The sequence below is a fragment of the Lynx canadensis genome, chromosome C1 (genome assembly GCF_007474595.2).
Source record: "Lynx canadensis isolate LIC74 chromosome C1, mLynCan4.pri.v2, whole genome shotgun sequence".
NCBI lineage: Eukaryota > Metazoa > Chordata > Mammalia > Carnivora > Felidae > Lynx > Lynx canadensis.
In genome coordinates, this window is record NC_044310.1 from 209,980,793 (window position 1) to 209,999,304 (window position 18,512).

General features: G+C 36.4%; 1 protein-coding gene across 8 annotated transcripts in view; it reads left to right on the plus strand.

The window, feature by feature from the left end:
* Nucleotides 1–18,512, plus strand: part of AGFG1 (ArfGAP with FG repeats 1) — a 73,963-nt gene that overhangs the window by 43,394 nt on the left and 12,057 nt on the right. For 5 of the 8 annotated variants that reach the window (XM_030327233.1, XM_030327234.1, XM_030327235.1 and 2 more), the window contains exons 3-8: nucleotides 247–362; nucleotides 3,603–3,765; nucleotides 4,771–4,924; nucleotides 12,618–12,737; nucleotides 14,937–15,146; nucleotides 16,697–16,877. In XM_030327233.1, coding sequence (XP_030183093.1) covers nucleotides 247–362; nucleotides 3,603–3,765; nucleotides 4,771–4,924; nucleotides 12,618–12,737; nucleotides 14,937–15,146; nucleotides 16,697–16,877 — 944 coding nt within the window. The remainder of the gene's footprint in view (nucleotides 1–246; nucleotides 363–3,602; nucleotides 3,766–4,770; nucleotides 4,925–12,617; nucleotides 12,738–14,936; nucleotides 15,147–16,696; nucleotides 16,878–18,512) is intronic. The other 3 variants (XM_030327238.1, XM_030327239.1, XM_030327237.1) reach the window with 2 other exon arrangements.

The following is an 18,512-nucleotide window of genomic DNA, read 5'->3' on the forward strand; positions in this document are numbered from 1 at the left end:
AAGGCCCAGATCCATTCAAATCCCATTTCCCTATGAGGTGTTATTCTTTATGATGCTGTTGCTAAGATTTTACTGCATACTGGAATATATTAAAATAAATTTAGTTCATTCTTTGTGGTAATATTCTCATTGAAAGCAGTGGTATTAAGTAGGTTAGCTTTTTGAAAGAATCATAATTTTCCCTTAAAATTTCATTAAGTGAAGATGTTGAATTTAACACTTTTGTTTTTTTAATTCTTTCCAAAGGTCTGTAAACAGATTTGGCTAGGATTATTTGATGATAGATCTTCAGCAATTCCAGACTTCAGGGATCCACAAAAAGTGAAAGAGTTCCTACAAGAAAAGTATGAAAAGAAAAGATGGTGAGTGAATAGTTTGTATTTAGAACAAAGGCTCCCAAAAATCACATTAATTATGGGTAAGATTAATCTGACATAAGGAAGGAAGAAAGGATGGAAAGAAAGAGATAGTTATATAGGAAATAAGGAAATAGGTATGTAGGTAGATAGATACTCCTTATATTTGGGCATTTTATTGGATTTGGTTTCGAAAAGCCTTGACTCTACTTAAGTCATCTGTGCCCAGCAGCAGCCGGTTCCTCATTCCCAGGCCTCCTACCCTTTTTGGAAAGCGAAGGATCCTTCCTTCTAATCCTTCTCTAGCCCTGCTAGCTTCTCAAGACATTCTAGTTTCATATAGCCTCTTTTCTTAAAATCTTCATTCATTTTGCAAGTATTTATTTAGTATCTTTTATATACTAAGCAGTATGCTAAAGCTCTTGTGTAGTAATCCATCCACATAATTGCATTTTGTGGTAGGTCTTTGCCCAAAATATCCTCACTTCTCACCCAAGAAATGATTTTACTCCCTGGTTAAGAAGAGAGCGTTTGTGCTCCCCTAACTAAATCCATCAGATGTTAATTTTTAAAAAGAAGTTAAAACAGGTTGGACATATGGCTAGTACAGCCCTTTAAAAAGCATAGCAGGAAATGTGTCTGTAAAGCTACCTTGGACTCTTCATGTTTAGTTATATGAGCACAATTTAATTCAATTTATTAAGACCTATTATTCAGTAGTGTATATTTCCTTCTTGGGGGCTTAAGAAAATAAAGGAGAGAGTCACAGTAAAGGGAATAGATAAGGTGGAAGTGAATGGCTTAACCCCGGGAATACTGAAGGACTACTTGGCTGTGGGTTATAGGTGAGATATCTCCGCCTTCATTCAGTGAGCAATAGAGAGAAGTTGCTTTAATTCGTTTCCTCTGCAAACTCTGTATTCTTAACTGTTCTCGAAAGGAGACTTCTTTTTGCCAGGCAGGATCAGCTGTAGCGCAGGCTACGTTTAGCAGCACTAGGTAGTGTTAGGTATGAATGCAGATAAAAGCATGCTCGTAAAATTTTAGTTCAAGAAAGAAGAAAATCTTTGAGGGTGGGGTGATAGTAGAAACACGGTGGCATAAAGGATTCTCTTAAAATGAAGTATATAATTAACTTTCTGTCCTTTCAGTTCTTAATTTCCAAGACCTTGTATCCTATACTAAGACCTTTCTCCATACATAGCTATAGCCTAATTTTTTATTTTCCCAACAGTTTTACCAACTCTGCAAGTTAGTTGGAATAGAACTTAGCTAAGATTTTACATAGTTTATCTTCATTTAGCAAAAGAAAGTGTGTTTGAGTAAGAGTTGTTAGATTTAAAACCATAAATTTCCATCCCTTGCATTTATAATGATGATGCTGGTCGTGATGATGATAAATTATTAATTCAAACTATAACTCAAATAACTGTAAACCTCAAATAATTACAATTTGTGTTGTTTTTCTGTCCTGAGAAACAGGATAGTAATAGCAAGAATAATACAGTTACAAACTTGAATGCTCGGCATGTAGAGGGAGTGACCAGCATTCAGGTGGACCAGGTTCTGTGCATTTTAAGCACTTGCACATACCTGTGACATGTAACGAGAGAGCAGTGCAGTGGGTTTTTAACATGATATAAGCACTGTCCAAATGCAGTCTCCCTGCAAATCCTCAGTTCAGGCAACTGTATTTAAAACATTGAGACTATTGTTGTCGTAGATCTAAAGGGGTTTTGAGATTGTATGACCAGTTTTCAAACTCACTTCCTGTGCAATACAAGCTTCACTTCTCTACTTTTAGTCAGGTGAGTGTTTTGAACTAAATACAATTATCTGGTTTTATCCTTTGGTAAGACTTGACTGTGCTCAAAAATTGATCCCATCAGTGAATATACCAAGTTACGGCAAAGCAGTTGTATTGTTTGTCACTGTCATATAATTGAAAATAGCTAACACTTGTGTAGCTAATACATGTGTACCAGGAACTGTTGTAAGTACTTGAAAAATAAATGTTAACTCAGTTATACCTCATAGCAACCATGTCTCCATTTTATAGATGAAAACTCGGAGGCACAAAGGGTTGGGGTAGTTTGCCCTAGGTTTCATAGCTAGGTTTCCAGGGGTAGAGCTGGAACTTTAACTCTGTCTCTAGAACACGTAGGTGCTCCTTAACCACTTTGTTTTCCTGTGTCCCCTAAGTGATCTCGGGGTGGTGTTGGGGAGAAGGGCAGGGTGGGACAAAACCCAGAAATAGAACAAAAACTCTTACGTGATCCTAGCTCTAGAGATTAGTGTTGCCAGTGTTTGGGCATTATGTTCTTACTGCCTCTCTTTATGTCTCTTCACTCTCTTCCTCCAGTAAATCCTGTACTTACGTGAATGAGATCAAACCTGAAAGACCCTAAAAGTCTTAGGGACTTCTTTCCTTGTCCAGAGTGGCTATGCAGTATTCTGTTATACAGATGTTAGCATAATCTGCTGAATCTGTTGAATATTTCTCTCCTGATGAATGTTTGATATGTGGCCAGTTCTTTGAAATTATAAAGAGTGCTGTGATAACATGCATGTACATGTATCTGTGTGCACCTATCCAGTTAATCCCTAAGGATGAGTTTCTGGAAGTTGTACTTCTGAGATACAACATACCTATTTCTGTATTTTAGCGGGCAGTAACAAAATTTAAAAATTTATGCTCAGAGCAAATGTGAATGATATATTAATTTGCATTTTTATTAGGTTGCAAGTGTTTTCATTTCTGTGTCCCCATTTGTGAATTGTTTCTGCTTATTTAGAAATTGACTTGTTGATCTTATTCTTCTAGATTTGTAATATAGACCTTTGTATTTTAGATTACTAACTGTAATGTAATAGAGGTTTTCTCTTTATTTTGCTCTCTTCGCAAATGTTATTCATGATCTTATACTTTAGTTTTTAAAAAGTAGAGTTTTAACTGTTCATCATGATTAACTATAGGCCCTCTGTTGTTAAAAAAGTTATTTATGATATATATATTTTTTAGAAAAATTATAAGTAAATAATTGAAACAAGTTTTGCACATAGTCTGTATCAGCCTTTCTGAGTACTTCAATTAAGTGCAGTCTTAAGCTGTCAATTCTAAGAGGGTTTTGAAGTAAGAGTAATGTCGACATAGTCTGACAAGAAATTAAAATTAAGTTTATCATTTTTTAGTATTCCCTACAGTTTTCTCGGTTAAGTGCCTGTTGAATTTTTCATATGTTTTAGGTATGTCCCTCCAGAACAAGCCAAGGTGGTGGCATCAGTTCATGCGTCTATTTCAGGGTCGTCTGCCAGTAGCACGAGCAGCACGCCTGAGGTCAAACCCCTGAAGTCTCTTTTAGGAGACTCAGCACCAGCACTGCACTTAAACAAGGGCACACCTAGTCAGGTGAGTGGTCTTCCATCTTTGCAGAGACTTCTGTTCCAGGAGGATTGAGTATCACGGACCTGAGAATTCTTTAGGACAGTAGCTTTATGTCCTAGTGGTCATATACAGTAAGCTAGTGGTTCAGATAGTGCATTCAGAGAGTCTTGGTTAAGTGGTTGGGAGGTGCATATTTTTGCTCTTTTTGCTCTTGAGTTTCTTTGAATGCTCCACAGGTTTGCAAAGGTACACAGGAACACTGTTAATAGCTGTCTGTCCTGTAGCTACATTTAGTGAAACAGGACTCTGGGGACCATCAGAGTTAGAACAGTATAGGCTCTGTGATGTCCTTTTACAAGAAAGGATTTCTTAAGTAGTAGAATTTTTCCCCTGCCTCATTGTGAAGCGTGCTTATCATCGAAACACAGGTGGCTTTGCATTACATACCTTATTTTAAAAAACTAAACGGGCTGAAGGCTTTTTAGAAGTTGGTGAAAAAGCTTGTGCTTCTGCACTTTGTGACAGTTTTCTGAGCTGTGACCGGTTTGTTGATCTGGCACGACAGCGTTTGTCCTACACAAGAATGGTTCTGAGGCACAGTACTGTTGGAATGAAAGTCCACCCCTTTTACTAATGCATACGAGGACATCTGGGTCAAATTGCTCAGTTGTCACAAGAGGTTTGAGTGAAAGCTGAAGAGAAAGGCACTGTCCCCACATAGAAAGGATGTGTTCTGTGAAAGTCTTATTATTGCTCTCCTAGCAGGACGTCTTGCTTGTGTTCTGAGGTGTAACAGCTGTTACAATACAGCATTTCTTTGTCTTTGGCTCTGTATTTAAAATTGAGAGATGATTTGGGAATAGATGTGGAAAATTTGTGCTTTTCAAAAAATACCAAGGTATTCAAAACTACAGATAAAAGATTATGTAATCTTTCAACTGCCTTTTAAGCTTGGTGAATTGGAAAGAGTGTTACAAAAATGTGGCAGATCTGACTGGAAGCTCTTCATCGTTAATGTGTGGTGTGCAGTCCCCTGTTGTAGGTCGCTCTCAAGGGCAGCAGCAGGAAAAGAAGCAGTTTGACCTTTTAAGTGATCTTGGCTCAGACATCTTTGCTGCTCCAGCGCCTCAGTCAACGGCCACAGCCAATTTTGCTAACTTTGCACATTTCAACAGTCATGCCGGTAAGTGTTTGTTCTCGACAGCTTTTTGCCAGGCACGTGTATTTAGCACCAAGAGACATCCATTCTTTTGAAAACTGAAATATCGGTAAATGTGTTGAGGGTGTGGGCCCTCATGGCTGTTGAGCTGTCATATGTGACCGTGTGGCCGCGGCCTTTTTAATCCCAGAAGAGATTATACTTAATGCCACATACTGACATGACCTCTTTCCAAAGAAAAATGAAATTTTTTTTTCACCCTTTTAATGTGGAGAATTGCAAATATTCAAACATGACAGTATAACCCTCGTGTATTCATTGCTCATGGCTAATCTGGTTTCATTTCTCATTCTTCTCATTTCCTCCTCTTATACTATTTCGAAGCAATTTTAGACATAAGAGTTTATCCCTAAATATTTTGTATTTATAAAACAGAAGAACTTTGTTAAACATCACCATTGTAGTGATATCACTCCCTTAAATAATAGCAGTAACAATAATTATTCATTAGTCACTACTTAGACTTTCTATTCCACTTCAGACGGACACACATACACACACACACACACACACACACACACACACACACAGTTTACTCAAATCAGGTCTACATGCTACAGTTGTGAGCTACATCACTTACTCTGTGGGTACTTCCTCCATCCCATTTTTCTCCTCTGCAATTTATTTGTTAAGAAATCTGGTTATTTGTCCTGTGGAGTTTTTAGCAGTCTGAATTTGTTGATTGCACCACTGTGGGGTCCCTTAACAGGTTCCTCTGTCCTCCGTATTTTCTGTAAATTGATAGTTGGATCTAGATGCGTCATCCATCACAGGTTCTTTTCTTGAAGGGGGCAAGCCTGCCACTTAAGGTTTAAGCACGTAATACCAATCGTTTCTCTCTCTCTAATGTGAGCTGTTGATACTCAGTGCCTGGATCCATTATGCAAAATGTTGGTATTCTGAATTTATCATCCCTTCATTTATGAGTTGAAATATTTCTTTAAAACTCTTTGATTACCCAATGGTATAGTTAGTATAATATGTGTTAGTATAATATGTTAGTATAATAGAAAGTTAATATGTGATTGATTCTGGCCACATATCAGAATGAGTTGATTCCCTACCACATTTTAATGGTGATCTGTTTTTTTTTTTCTTTCGTATCATTATGAATTCATAGATTTAACATTTGCTACATCTCAAATCTGTTGTCATTATCTTTATTTTTTAAATGTTTATTTATTGATTTTTGAGAGAGCACAGTGGGGGAGGGGCAGACAGAGAGATGGGGGGAGACACAGAATCTGAAGCAGGCTCCAGGCTCCAAGCTGTCAGCACAGAGCCTGATGTGGGGCTTGAACTCACGAACCATTAGATCATGACCTGAGCTGAAGTTGGGTGATAAACCTACTGAGCCACTCAGGTGCCTGCCCCCATTATTATCTTTGTTAATTCTCAAACTATCTCATCTTTAGAGTAGCAATATCTTTAGGTTGGCTGTAGCAGATATAACTTCTTTTTTACTCTCAGATTTAACATGTTTGTTACAGGGGCGCCTGGGTGGCTCAGTCGGTTAAGCGTCCGACTTGGGCTCAGGTCATGATCTCGCGGTCCATGAGTTCAAGCTCCACGTTGGGCTCTGTGCTGACAGCTCAGAACCTGGAGCCTGTTTCAGATTCTGTGTCTCCCTCTCTCTCTGACCCTCCCCTGTTTATGCTCTGTCTCTCTCTCTCTCTCAAAAATAAAAAACGTTAAAAAAAATTTTTTTAACATGTTTGTTACAAAGAGCTTAATGCACTTCACCAGAAATTAGAAATTATGGAGTTTTTATTTTATGAATGAATGTAAAAACCTTGCAATTAACTAGGTAATATTTAGAAATTATTATTTAAGTATAGATGTAGTCATTGGTGTCTCTAATTGTAATAGTAACTAATTGTAATGGACAGAGAAATGGCATAATGTAGTGAAAAGAATGGGCTTTGGAGTTAGAATGAGTCCTTATAGTTGTTTGTTTATGCTTTGTTCTACTTTTTTATAAGGTCTGGTGTAAATGATCTAAAAGCCTACATTGTATTTATATCAGAGATATGTATGAAATACCTTTTGGATGCCAGTAAGCTTTGATGTGTATGTCATAGAAAGTTTATCTAGTATGCATTTGTGAACGGTTGAGTAAGCATCAAACCAAATGCAGAGAGCACTAAAATTAAGAATTAGGTCACTTCGTAGCCATTTTATTTGACCATTTGAAACTTTGCTTTATATTTTTGCATGTATGTATAGGGGTATTGGCTAATGTTTATTATTTCTTTGTTGCTGATTTTCTTAACTTTAATTATATAATCAAGAAAAACTCAAGACTCTCTTTCTAAAACATGTATTTCACTATTTAATGCACATAGCAGAAACCAGTGCTTACAGAATTGATTTCCTATTTGTATTTTTGAACTTATTTTACTCACCTGTGAGATTGTGATGCTGTCCCTTCTTTTTCTTTCAATTTGAGGACTTGGTTTATAGTTGGATCATGATGGTATAAAGTGAATCATATATATATATGTATACTCACACACACACAAAATGTACTGTTTAAGATAGTTTGAAAAATTATGGAAAAGCTGCTCTTCGGCCACATTTCTTTCTAGCAAGCATTAAAGGAACTTTTTCTTTTAAATATTCGAGTATTTTCTAAGGGCGTACTGTGGAAGAAAATTACAGTGTAATTTATATATGTTTGTATGTTGCGTGTGTTTGATTTAAAAGGGGATTGTAGGGTGGAGAGGATCTCTTTCTTAGCAAAGATTATGCTGAGGAGGGTAAGAAGTCAGGAAGCTGAAGTTGTTGGGCCTGTGGTAGGTTTCCCTTCTCCTGTGTTAGCCGAGCAGCGAAACATCCAGGAAACCTGGAGAGACTCTTTCCCTTCACCTTCCAGGTGGGCAGCCAGGCTCCTCTGACCACACAGGAGTCTCAGCTCTCTGTTCCCACCTGTTGTTTTTGAATGCTGGCAAAAGGGGCTGGAGAACCAATGAATGTAGAGGGGACCTTCTGTAATTCATGAATAGTTTTCATTTATCTCAGTTTTACACTTGCTGAAATAGGATTTGAAATGACTGATAAGTAAATACCAAGCTCTTTTGTACATTTTCAGCTTATTTCATGTTTTCCTTGTGTGTTTCTTTGTCTTTAAATGTAATTTGCGAATATTCACCATTCAGGGAATTAATGCTGTACTCTTCCTTGTAGATTTGTTAGCCAGGCGTGTTTATACGCGTCTACACTGCAGCTGCACGGACTACTTTGTACCATGATGGCACGCGTCCTTATCAGTAACTCCCTTGGAATTCTCTTTGAAAACAATAGCCATTATTTAATTGTAGAATAGGTTAAAAAAGGAAAGAAAAGAAACCTATAATTTTATCAGATTGATAGAGGAAGTAGATCTTAACAATTTTGTCTCTTTTCCACATTTGGTGGGTGGAGATGGTAGGAAAGATGAGTCTGTGCGGCTTTTACTAGTCCTGTCAATTAGATCAGGTTGCCTAAGAGGAGTTAGTTTTTTCAGCCTGAAGTTCTTATTTACGAATGCACACTCAAGTCAGCTTTTTTTTTTTTTTTAAACTTCATTGGATTCAAGAAGAATAAAATATATACACATACTGCAAGAAGAAGCTAATAGAGTTAGTCACTTATCTTCTCTTTTTCCATTCTTTGTCTTTTTCTCCAGCCTTTGCAAGAACCCTGAATCTTTATTTTTCCGTGTATGGTTCACAAATACAAAGTCATTGACAGCTCAGTTCTCACCCTGAAATTTTCATGTTTTTTTTTTAAGAAGTTTTTAAGTGAGAATATTCTCCTGTACAGATTGATACGACAAATGGAACCTTTAATTTCAAATGATAATTATTTAGAAATGCCAATCTGGTTAGCATTATTTTGTAGGGAAACCTGTTATTTTGCAGATCATTTAATGGCTTAAAAGCCAGAAGTCTTCACCCTTCATCTGAACATTCTGGCTGAGATGGTATGTGAGGATATGTATCAGTGGTGAGGTTATTACTGTGTTCAGGAAAAGTCATCTTCTACAGAAATATTTGTGCAGTTAGAAACATGATTAACCTACAGAATTTAATAGTTATTTTGCTTGGTAATAAACTCCACAGCCCTATGAACTGTAAACTGTAATTGATTTTTGTCACACCTTACTGGGGATCTCAAACTTTTAATTGTCTTGCCATCCAGTCAACACAAATGAGTAATATAACGCAGTGTGGAAGGAACCGTGTGCACGGGAAGGTGTTCTAATCTCCTGTTGCCACATGGTCAGTCAGGCTCAGGATTACTAGATTCACTGATTTTCTTTTAAGAAAAGCAGGAAATCTTGTTTATTTAATGTGAGATGTTGTCTTTTTAAATGTTGGGTTGATGAAAAAGAATTTAAACATGTAGGTGAAACGAAGTGTATTTGTCAGCTGAATTCATGATGAAGGCAGTCAGTTTCTATCTCTCATCCCTACGTTTATCTCCCTTTCTCAGGAGTACCTGTTTCTCACTGAAGAGGAAAGACAGTTCCCAGCTAGATTCAGGCTGATTAACTTGGTGCCTTAAATTCTAAACTGAGGTTACTTCTTTGTACTTTAAAAAAAATTTTTTTTAAATGTTTATTTATTTTTGAGAGAGAGAGACAGCATGCAAGCGGGGGAGGGGCAGAGAGCGAGAGGGAGACACAGAATCCCAAGCAGGCTCCAGGCTCTGAGCTGTCAGCACCGAGTCCTACCCGGGGCTCCAACTCAAGAGCCATGAGATCATGACCCGAGATGAAGTCAGATGCTTAACTGACTGAGCCACCCAGGAGCCCCACTTCTTTGTACTTTTTGAGATAAGATTATTTAAAAAGCATCTATTATTGTTTTGTCACATTCCGTTTAGTTGATCTTTCTTTGTATGGTAGTTGCTTGAGGTGGTTCCAGACAGTAATTTTCACATTATTGAATTTATTAGTGTTTAATTTCCAAAGTTGTGGTTACTAAAGTTTCATTCCACGGTACTTAGAAATTTTAAAATTTACCATAACCAGTTGTTGAAGACGCTGAATGGATTTAGTGTCTCCATATAAAGACTGAAAGAGGTATTACAAAGTCCTGTTTTGCTGTAATGAATAGATATTTGATTAATGGGTTTGGTGCTCTGGTTGGAAACACCAGTGTTTATAAATTTGATAAAAATAGACTTGACTAACAAAATGGATTACATTGACCTGATTTCTTAATGATGATGTTTGAAACACGTTAAATGTATATTTCTCCTGTAGTGTTCTAAATATGTTAAAAGTAGAATATATATTATTATAGGCTACTTATTCACTATATTTGAGATTATAAGTGATAAAGCAGCTTAGGGACCCAACTCCTGTTTCTCCAAGGGATAGATGTATTTCATTTGTTCAAGTAAAATTTCAGCCTATAAGGAAATTGAATTTTATCATGGTAATAAGTAAAAACAATAACAAAAGATTTCAGAGTATCCAGAAAATACAGAATTTTTTTGTGTTAAGCAGTAAGCAGCCTTTTAATTTAGATACGTCTGTGTGATGTTTGAGAGAGAGGACAAACGTCTTTAGAAAAGGTTTTCAACAGTGCGAGCAGTGATAGGTGTATGTAGGATAGCACTCCACCTGTCACAAGTGCTGGGTGTGAGGACAACACAGGGAGGGAGGTGTCACAGGTGTCTAGTAAAAGGAGGACTATCTAGTTCAGGTGCATTTCCCCCTATAGTCATATACCCTTTCGGATATACACAACATAGTAATTACATAAAATGCTGTTAGGTTTTTTTGATCATTTCCCTAGAGTAATGTTTTACTTCATTAGTGGAAAATTTGTTTAGTAACTTTTTTTTCGTTGATGTACAGTTAGAATACATATTCATTGCAAAAGCTTGGTAAACTATAACAAACTGAACTATAACAATAACAATAAACTATAACTATAGTAAACTATAACAATCTGAAAACTCACCACTACAAGTTAATGAAAATGCAGATTTTCTGTGCACATGATACCATGCTGACAAAATCGGCAGATGAAAATGTATTTGGCACTTTTTGGCCTGTTTATCTTGATATACTTCATCATAAGTATTTTTGAATAGGACTGTATCTTCTATGTGATTTTTTAAATGGCCGCATTGTATTTCTTTGTATGATGTTTCATAATTTAAGCGATCCCTCATTGCTGGCCATTTGAGTTTTAAATTTGTTTTATTATTTTAAAACAAATCATTTAGCTATTAGATGCAGCCATACTCATTTGCAAGATTATTTCTTTATGAAAGCTTTTTTTTTTTTTTTTAATTTTTTTTTTTTCAACGTTTTTTATTATTTATTTTGGGACAGAGAGAGACAGAGCATGAACGGGGGAGGGGCAGAGAGAGAGGGAGACCCAGAATCGGAAACAGGCTCCAGGCTCCGAGCCATCAGCCCAGAGCCTGACGCGGGGCTCGAACTCACGGACCGCGAGATCGTGACCTGGCTGAAGTCGGACGCTTAACCGACTGCGCCACCCAGGCGCCCCTATGAAAGCTTTTTGAAGTAGAATTGCCTGCAAAGGATTTAAAGTAGCTGACTTGTACTATGTTGATGGCATTTAACCTTTATCTTTTGGGCATGCTTTTCATTCTTACCACTTAGCATTCTCTTTCTTACATACCAACCACTTCTTATTATATTCTCTATAAAAATCTCAATTCAGCATCTATTGTAGCCTTTAAAAAAAAAACAACCTTTTGAATTGTTGTATTTAGTTACATATTTTAAGTTTAGGGAAGCCTAAAAAATTGTTCTTAGGTTAATGACAAGTGGGAAATACCAGTTGGTCTTTTTCACTGAGTCTGAAGTACACTAATGTCACAAATTTTGCTATTTTCATTTCTCAAATTTTAATATGTATTAAAAAGAGCAGGCTCCCCCCCCCCCCCTTAAGAGAGCATGAGCAGGAGGGGGCAAAGGGAGAGGGAGAGAGAGAATCTTAAGCAGGCTCCATGTCTGACTCGGGGCTTGATCTCACAACTATGAGATCATGACCTGAGGTGAGATCAGGAGTCAGATGTCACCCAGACTCCCCAGAACAGCAGCCTTCGAAGAGAATGTGACTATCTGTGATTTATTTGGCAGTCATGTCCTTGTTAAACATTTAAGTTTTTTCATTTTTACATGCCATGATGTGAGATGGTTGTAAACTTAGGAAAAAAAAAAACCCAAAAAGAATATTAATGAAATTTAAACTTCTTTGTATCATTATTTTAGATTCACAAAGCTGATGAATCACTCACCACCATTTTAAATCTGAGTTTCCCAGAATGTAATCTATATCCTACATCTCAGTTTGCTTTACTGTAACTCATATATTTCATGCTCTTAGAGTTTCCTTTAGTAGAGTCACTTTTGCAGTACTATTCCGGAGGTCACTCAAAGGGTATTGTGTCACACAAATTTATTGTTGTACAAAGTGTTTTGGGAAATTTTTGGCTACCCTTTAATGAATTGTTTGGCATTGGGTTAAATCAGCACTGGCAGGATTTAAAATTGGATTCTGAATGAATTCTCTTTAAAGTGAGTTGTGAAACAGAAACTTCTCATAAGATTCTTAAATTCATTTGTCATATTTTTCATTTATAATTTTCATATTCATTAACATATATTGTTCCTTACCATTTACAGCTCAGAACTCTGCAAATGCAGATTTTGCAAACTTTGGTGCATTTGGACAGTCTAGTGGCTCGAGTGATTTTGGAGGTTTCCCCACAGCAAGTCGCTCTCCTTTTCAGCCCCAAACTCCAGGTAGAGCTTCTCCGCGTCACGCGTAAACGTTTTGACATACAAAACTCTCTACACGTAGTTTAAAAAATTATTCTAAACTTAAATTCTATAATTATTTGATTTAAAAATAGTTCTATCTTACAAAGCTCTGGGGAAACCTGAAATCTTTATTTTTTTCTGTGTTCATCTGGTTTTTTGAACTCCTTGGTGTGTTGTCTAATTCACGGTGTCTGTTCTCTTCCTTTTCCTGCATATGAATCTTCCTTAAATTTCTTAGGCACAGGAGCGTTACAGTCCTCAAAATTTGTTAGGTTCACAGAACACATTGGTTTAGGCTTTGAGTAAAGGAAGCTAATTGATTGCTTCCATAGAAATAAAAACGTAAGTAATTTTCAGGGCAGCAAGCTTGAGACAATAAATATTGTCAGTCTATTAGTCAAGAGTAGATTATTTCACAGTCACTTTAATCAGACTTGGAAGTAGTTTTCTGTGCAGGAATTGGGCTTTGGACAGTGAGTACTCTCCCCTGAACTAAGTATTGTTTCCAGAATCCCGTTGAACCCTTGTTGAGATCTTTGGCTGATGACTTTTCTTTCAACTTTTAACTCTGTGTATTGTCTTATAAAGCCTTTTCTTTCACTTTTCTTTGTTTTTTTCTTCTTTAAATTCCATCATTTACATAATTTCTGGCTGTCCAGCATTTAGAATGCTTTCATCTAGCTGCAGTTTTGGTGAATTTACTTCAGCTTTTCCTCTCCAGGCTTCCAACAGTAAGTTGTGTTGTCAAGTAGGCATCTTTTACTGATTTGTATGTGTTATGCTTTTCCATGGATTTTTCGATTATAGAATGTTATTCATCTTTTAATAGTAATCATTCTGAAACTCTCATTTCTGTGTCTTCACTGTTACTAAGCTCAGACTTAGCACAATAGTGTACAGTTAAAGAGTTGATTTAATAGTTCAGTTTTTAATAATTTGAAATAAATTTCATCATAAAAATTGTGAAAGATTAGTATTGTGTACTGTGTTCACCAGCTACTTGTAACAGACCACGGTCTTAAAATACCAGCACATACTACTTTTAATTGCAAAGGACTGGAGTTTATTCCTGGAAGAAATTTTATCCATATTTATTTTAGAGTGTCTGTAATCCACTGATTGATGGGAAAGTGTTTGTGTTCTCTTTTTTAAAATAGGGCTGTATTCTTTCTGCTTTTAAAATATCTGTTAATTGTGCTTTGCTGTTACTTTAATACATAGCTGTAATGTATATACTGTTTTCATTGCTGAAACTAATGTGTAGGTGTAAAGAACTAATACCAACAGTATAGCATCAAAAGCATAAAATGAAATATCCTGGCTTTAGTCTTTTGGTAGTGCTTTAGGAAAGTCTCTGGTAACCAGAACAGTCTTCAAAATCTTAGCAGGATGTACAATAGACCATTAGATGAATTATGATCTTATAAGTCTCAAAAGATTATATATTGTATGCTATAATTTTTATTCCTTGAACTATATAATAGAGTGCGATTTTACTGATACTGTATATATATTACAATATTATTATGTGGAATTAAATATTAACTCTTCAAGTAAAATAAGTTCCAGAGCTCAAAGACCACTTTTTAAGAAATTGTGGATCAAAACAGTACATCTTAAACATTTTAAATCTCTGCTCTGGGATTTGTTGCCACCAGATCTCCATTGGAGCTATAAGAGCTTATAGCATAAAATACTTTGCATCTTGTCGATGGAAGTCCATTTAGGGAGAACTAGTAAAAGGTCATAGTAATATATATGTGTGAGAGAGAGAGAGAGAGTGTGTGTGTGTGTGTGTACACGTATATATGAATATTAACATATATACGTGTAATGTGTATATATACATATATATATGTATATATGAATATTAAGGTAACTAAGTCTGAAACCCAGCAAGCATGGAGTTACTCCTCTGTGAATTATAGTCTTCACTTCAGGGTAGATAATTACACATAGAAATTTGTTACGCTCCATGTTGCCAGGATCTTTGAAAATCTAGTTCCCCAAATTACAGTCATACGTAAATAGAAGATTAAAGTTGAATACCATTTGCCAGTTGTTAATTCTAAGAATGTAAGATTGCTTATAGAACACTTAAGGAAGAAATGATCATATAATCTATCAAAGGATTTTGGGAAAAGTCTATAAATTTCAAGTGTTCTGTTTATTCTGTTACAGGTGGAAGTGCTGGATCAGTAAATGCTAATTTTGCTCATTTTGATAACTTCCCCAAATCCTCCAGTGCTGATTTTGGAACCTTCAATACTTCCCAGAGTCATCAAACAGCATCAGCTGTTAGTAAAGTTTCAACGAACAAAGCTGGTCTGCAGACTACAGACAAATACGCAGCACTTGCTAATTTAGACAATATCTTTAGTGCTGGGCAAGGTATTAAGCTTTACACAAAATAAATACAAATTTGTAATAACATAGTCCTCTGAATTCGGTTGTGTTTATTGCAATTTAAGGTTGTTATGCTTTTTTTAGTTGTAAAGAAATTCTGTGTACACTAAATGTTCATGACCATTCGGCACATTTTTGATGTGAAATAATAATAGGCCTTTTGGAAGGCCTAGAAAACTAGGAACTATTTGTAAACTTCTAATTCTAAAAGAAAATAATTGACAAAATTTAATTTTGTCTTAGAAAGCATGCTTCACTGTTCTGAGGCTATAGAGGGCCAGCAAATCCAATTAATAATGCTGACTGGAGCGTTATTTGGTTGTTTTTTATAATATATTCATTTTGAGCTATATTTACTATTAATATTTTGGTATTAAAAGCCATTCGTTTTACAGGATATTTTTATACCTGGTTTTGATCTTAAGGCCAGTATTTTGCCTCTCAGAATGCATAGTGTGGTAGGGAACAGTAGAGGTCTGCTTTTGGACTGGATTCTGCATCTGAATCTCTGTAGCTGTTTTCTCATCTCCAGTAGTAATAGGGCAGTAATAGCATTGAGCTCATATGTATTATCACATCTAAGTCATTTAGAACAGTGCCTGGCACATAATAAGTGCTGTGTAAATGTTTCCTTGTACTACTGTCTCTAATTTTTTTCATGGAAAACCCTGGGAAGATGGTATTATTAATGGATTGTTATCATTAGGTCTGGGATTTTAGAAATTTTTATGTTCACTTGAATGACACGCACCTGTTTTGGAGATGTTAATGTAGCACTTTGAGAATTTGCTCCTTATGCATAATTTAGACAATGGTACAGATTCTTTGCTTTTTGTTTTTCAGTTTATTTATTTTGAAAGAGAGTGCGCGCAAGTGGGGGGCGGGGTAGAGAGAGAGGGAGATGGAGAATCCCCTAAGCAGGCTCCGCATTGTCGGTGTAGAGCCCAACGCAGGACGCAGGGCTTGAACTCACGGACTGTGAGGTCATAACCTGAACTGAAATCAGCAGTTGGATGCTTAACTGACTGAGCCACCCAGGTGCCCCACCTTAGTTTTTGTTACAGAAACTGTATCCTGTCTTTACCACAGTGGTGTGTATAGCAATTAATCTTGTCTAATAGTTTGTAGATAGTTTATTAGATAAGACTACAGAATTCTTGTCTATTTATTCGCTTAGCATTAAAGTAGTTTTAAATTTACATGTTTCAGGGCACCTTGGTGGCTCAGTCGGTTGAATATCCCGACTCTTGATTGCGACTCAGGTCATGATCCCAGAGTCGTGGGATCCATGTGCAGCATGGAGCCTGCTCGAGATTCATTCTCTCTCTCTCTCTCTCTCTCTCTCTCTCTCTCTCTCTCTCTCCCTCCCTCCCTCCCTCCCTCCCTCCCTCCCCCTCTCCCCTGCTCGTGTGCTCTCTCTCTAAAATTAAAAAATTTGAAAAATTAAATTTGCATGTGTTTCATGGCACATGTGGTTGGTAAATTGAAAGCATAATAACTAAGTTTTCGGTGTAATTGTTTTTGTTTGTTTATAGGTGGTGATCAGGGGAGTGGTTTTGGGACCACAGGTAAACCTCCTGTTGGTTCTGTGGTTTCAGTTCCCAGTCAGTCAAGTGCATCTTCAGACAAATACGCAGCCCTGGCAGAACTCGACAGCGTTTTCAGCTCCGCGGCCACGTCCAGTAACGCGTATACTTCCACAAGTAACGCTAGCAGGTACCTTGTCTTTGTCCGTGTTCCTGCTTCGTGTCTTCTCTTTTTTGTTTTTTAATTCAACGCTGAATAATGATGTTAAATAATGGCTGTTTGGGGACACATTTTTAAAATTCTTGAATATTTTTGTAAGTTTGCAGAAACGGAGTTTAATCTGCTAATTAACATGTAATCCTTGAGTGATTGCCATTTTATCTTACTTACGCAAAGGTTTTGTTACTTCTCTTCCTTGAACCCGGAAGTGTAATTGAGAGTATGTACACGTCTCAAAATGGAGAGTTATATACGGATTTAATTATACTGAGCAGAGAATCCATTTAGCAAATTATATACTTTTAAGGTACAGTTTTCAGTCATGAAGACTAAACACTGGAAGTAACATGTAGCTTTAGTTGTAAATAAACATTTTTAGATATGTTTGCAAGAGAACTCAAGACCCCGTTCTGTATCTCTTCGGTGTCCCGCTGGTACACATAGCGTATCCATTACTGTGCTCAGATTCGTGGGGAATGAAGGAATTCTAGGCAGCAGGAAGTCTAACACATTTTAACAGCAATAGATCTTTAAAAACACTTCTAATTGTAACTTCTTCATTTTGTAGTAAGGAACAGACCCAGAAGTATAGGTGACTTAGCTGTGCAGTGTTTTATCCAAGTGTTTTCTGTCCTGTAGATTGTCTCTTCTTTCTTTTGTTATCTGAGGTGTTTTTTTTGTTGTTGTTGTTTTTTTTTAATTTTCTTTTAGCATCTTTTCTAGGGAGAAGTGGGAGGATTGTAACGCTAATGACTTGGACTCTCTAGTAATTAATTTTACAGCCAGATGGGAAAAATTGAATCCAAAGAACAGTTTAGAGTATTTATTATTTTTCTTTCATTAAGATCGTCTATGTTAGATAACAGTCGTGACCTATTGCAAGGTAACCATAGAGTCTGGAAACAGAGAGGTATATTTAACAGATGGTTTATTGGTATTATATTACAGCATCTTAGTGGTCCACAGTGTGGTCCATGGAACATTTGGGGTACCTGAGACACTTCCAAGGGGTCTGTGAATTTCAAACTCTATTCATAATAATTCTGAGGGGTTAGTTGTGTTTCCAGTATTTGACATTTGTATTGATGGCACAAAAACAATGGCAAGTAAAAACTTGGTAGTGCCATAGCACAGACTAAGGCCATGACACCAACTGTCCTAGTCATGTAATAGTCACTATATTTCTTATACCACTTTCAGTTTTACTTGTGAATAGTCTTGGTTGTTTTTCTTCTGAATATTCTTTTTCTAATTTTTTTTATTGAGGTATAATTGATATTTAACATTGATTTCAGGTGTACAACATAATGCTTTGATACTTGTATGCACTGGGAAATGATCATAGTAAATGTAGTTCGTGTCCATCCCCACACAAAGCTAACTTGTAGGATTTACTCTCTTGATAACTTTGAAGTAGGAACTACAATATTATTGACAGTAGTCACCATGCTGTACATTACGTCCCCATGACTTATGTATATATTCTTACAAATATTCTTGATGAAACAGTAAAGAAATTTAACTTTATTAAATCTTGACCCTTACATAATGTTTTCTTAACTTGCTGTGTATTCAGATAAGGTATACATCACGTGGTTCTGATGC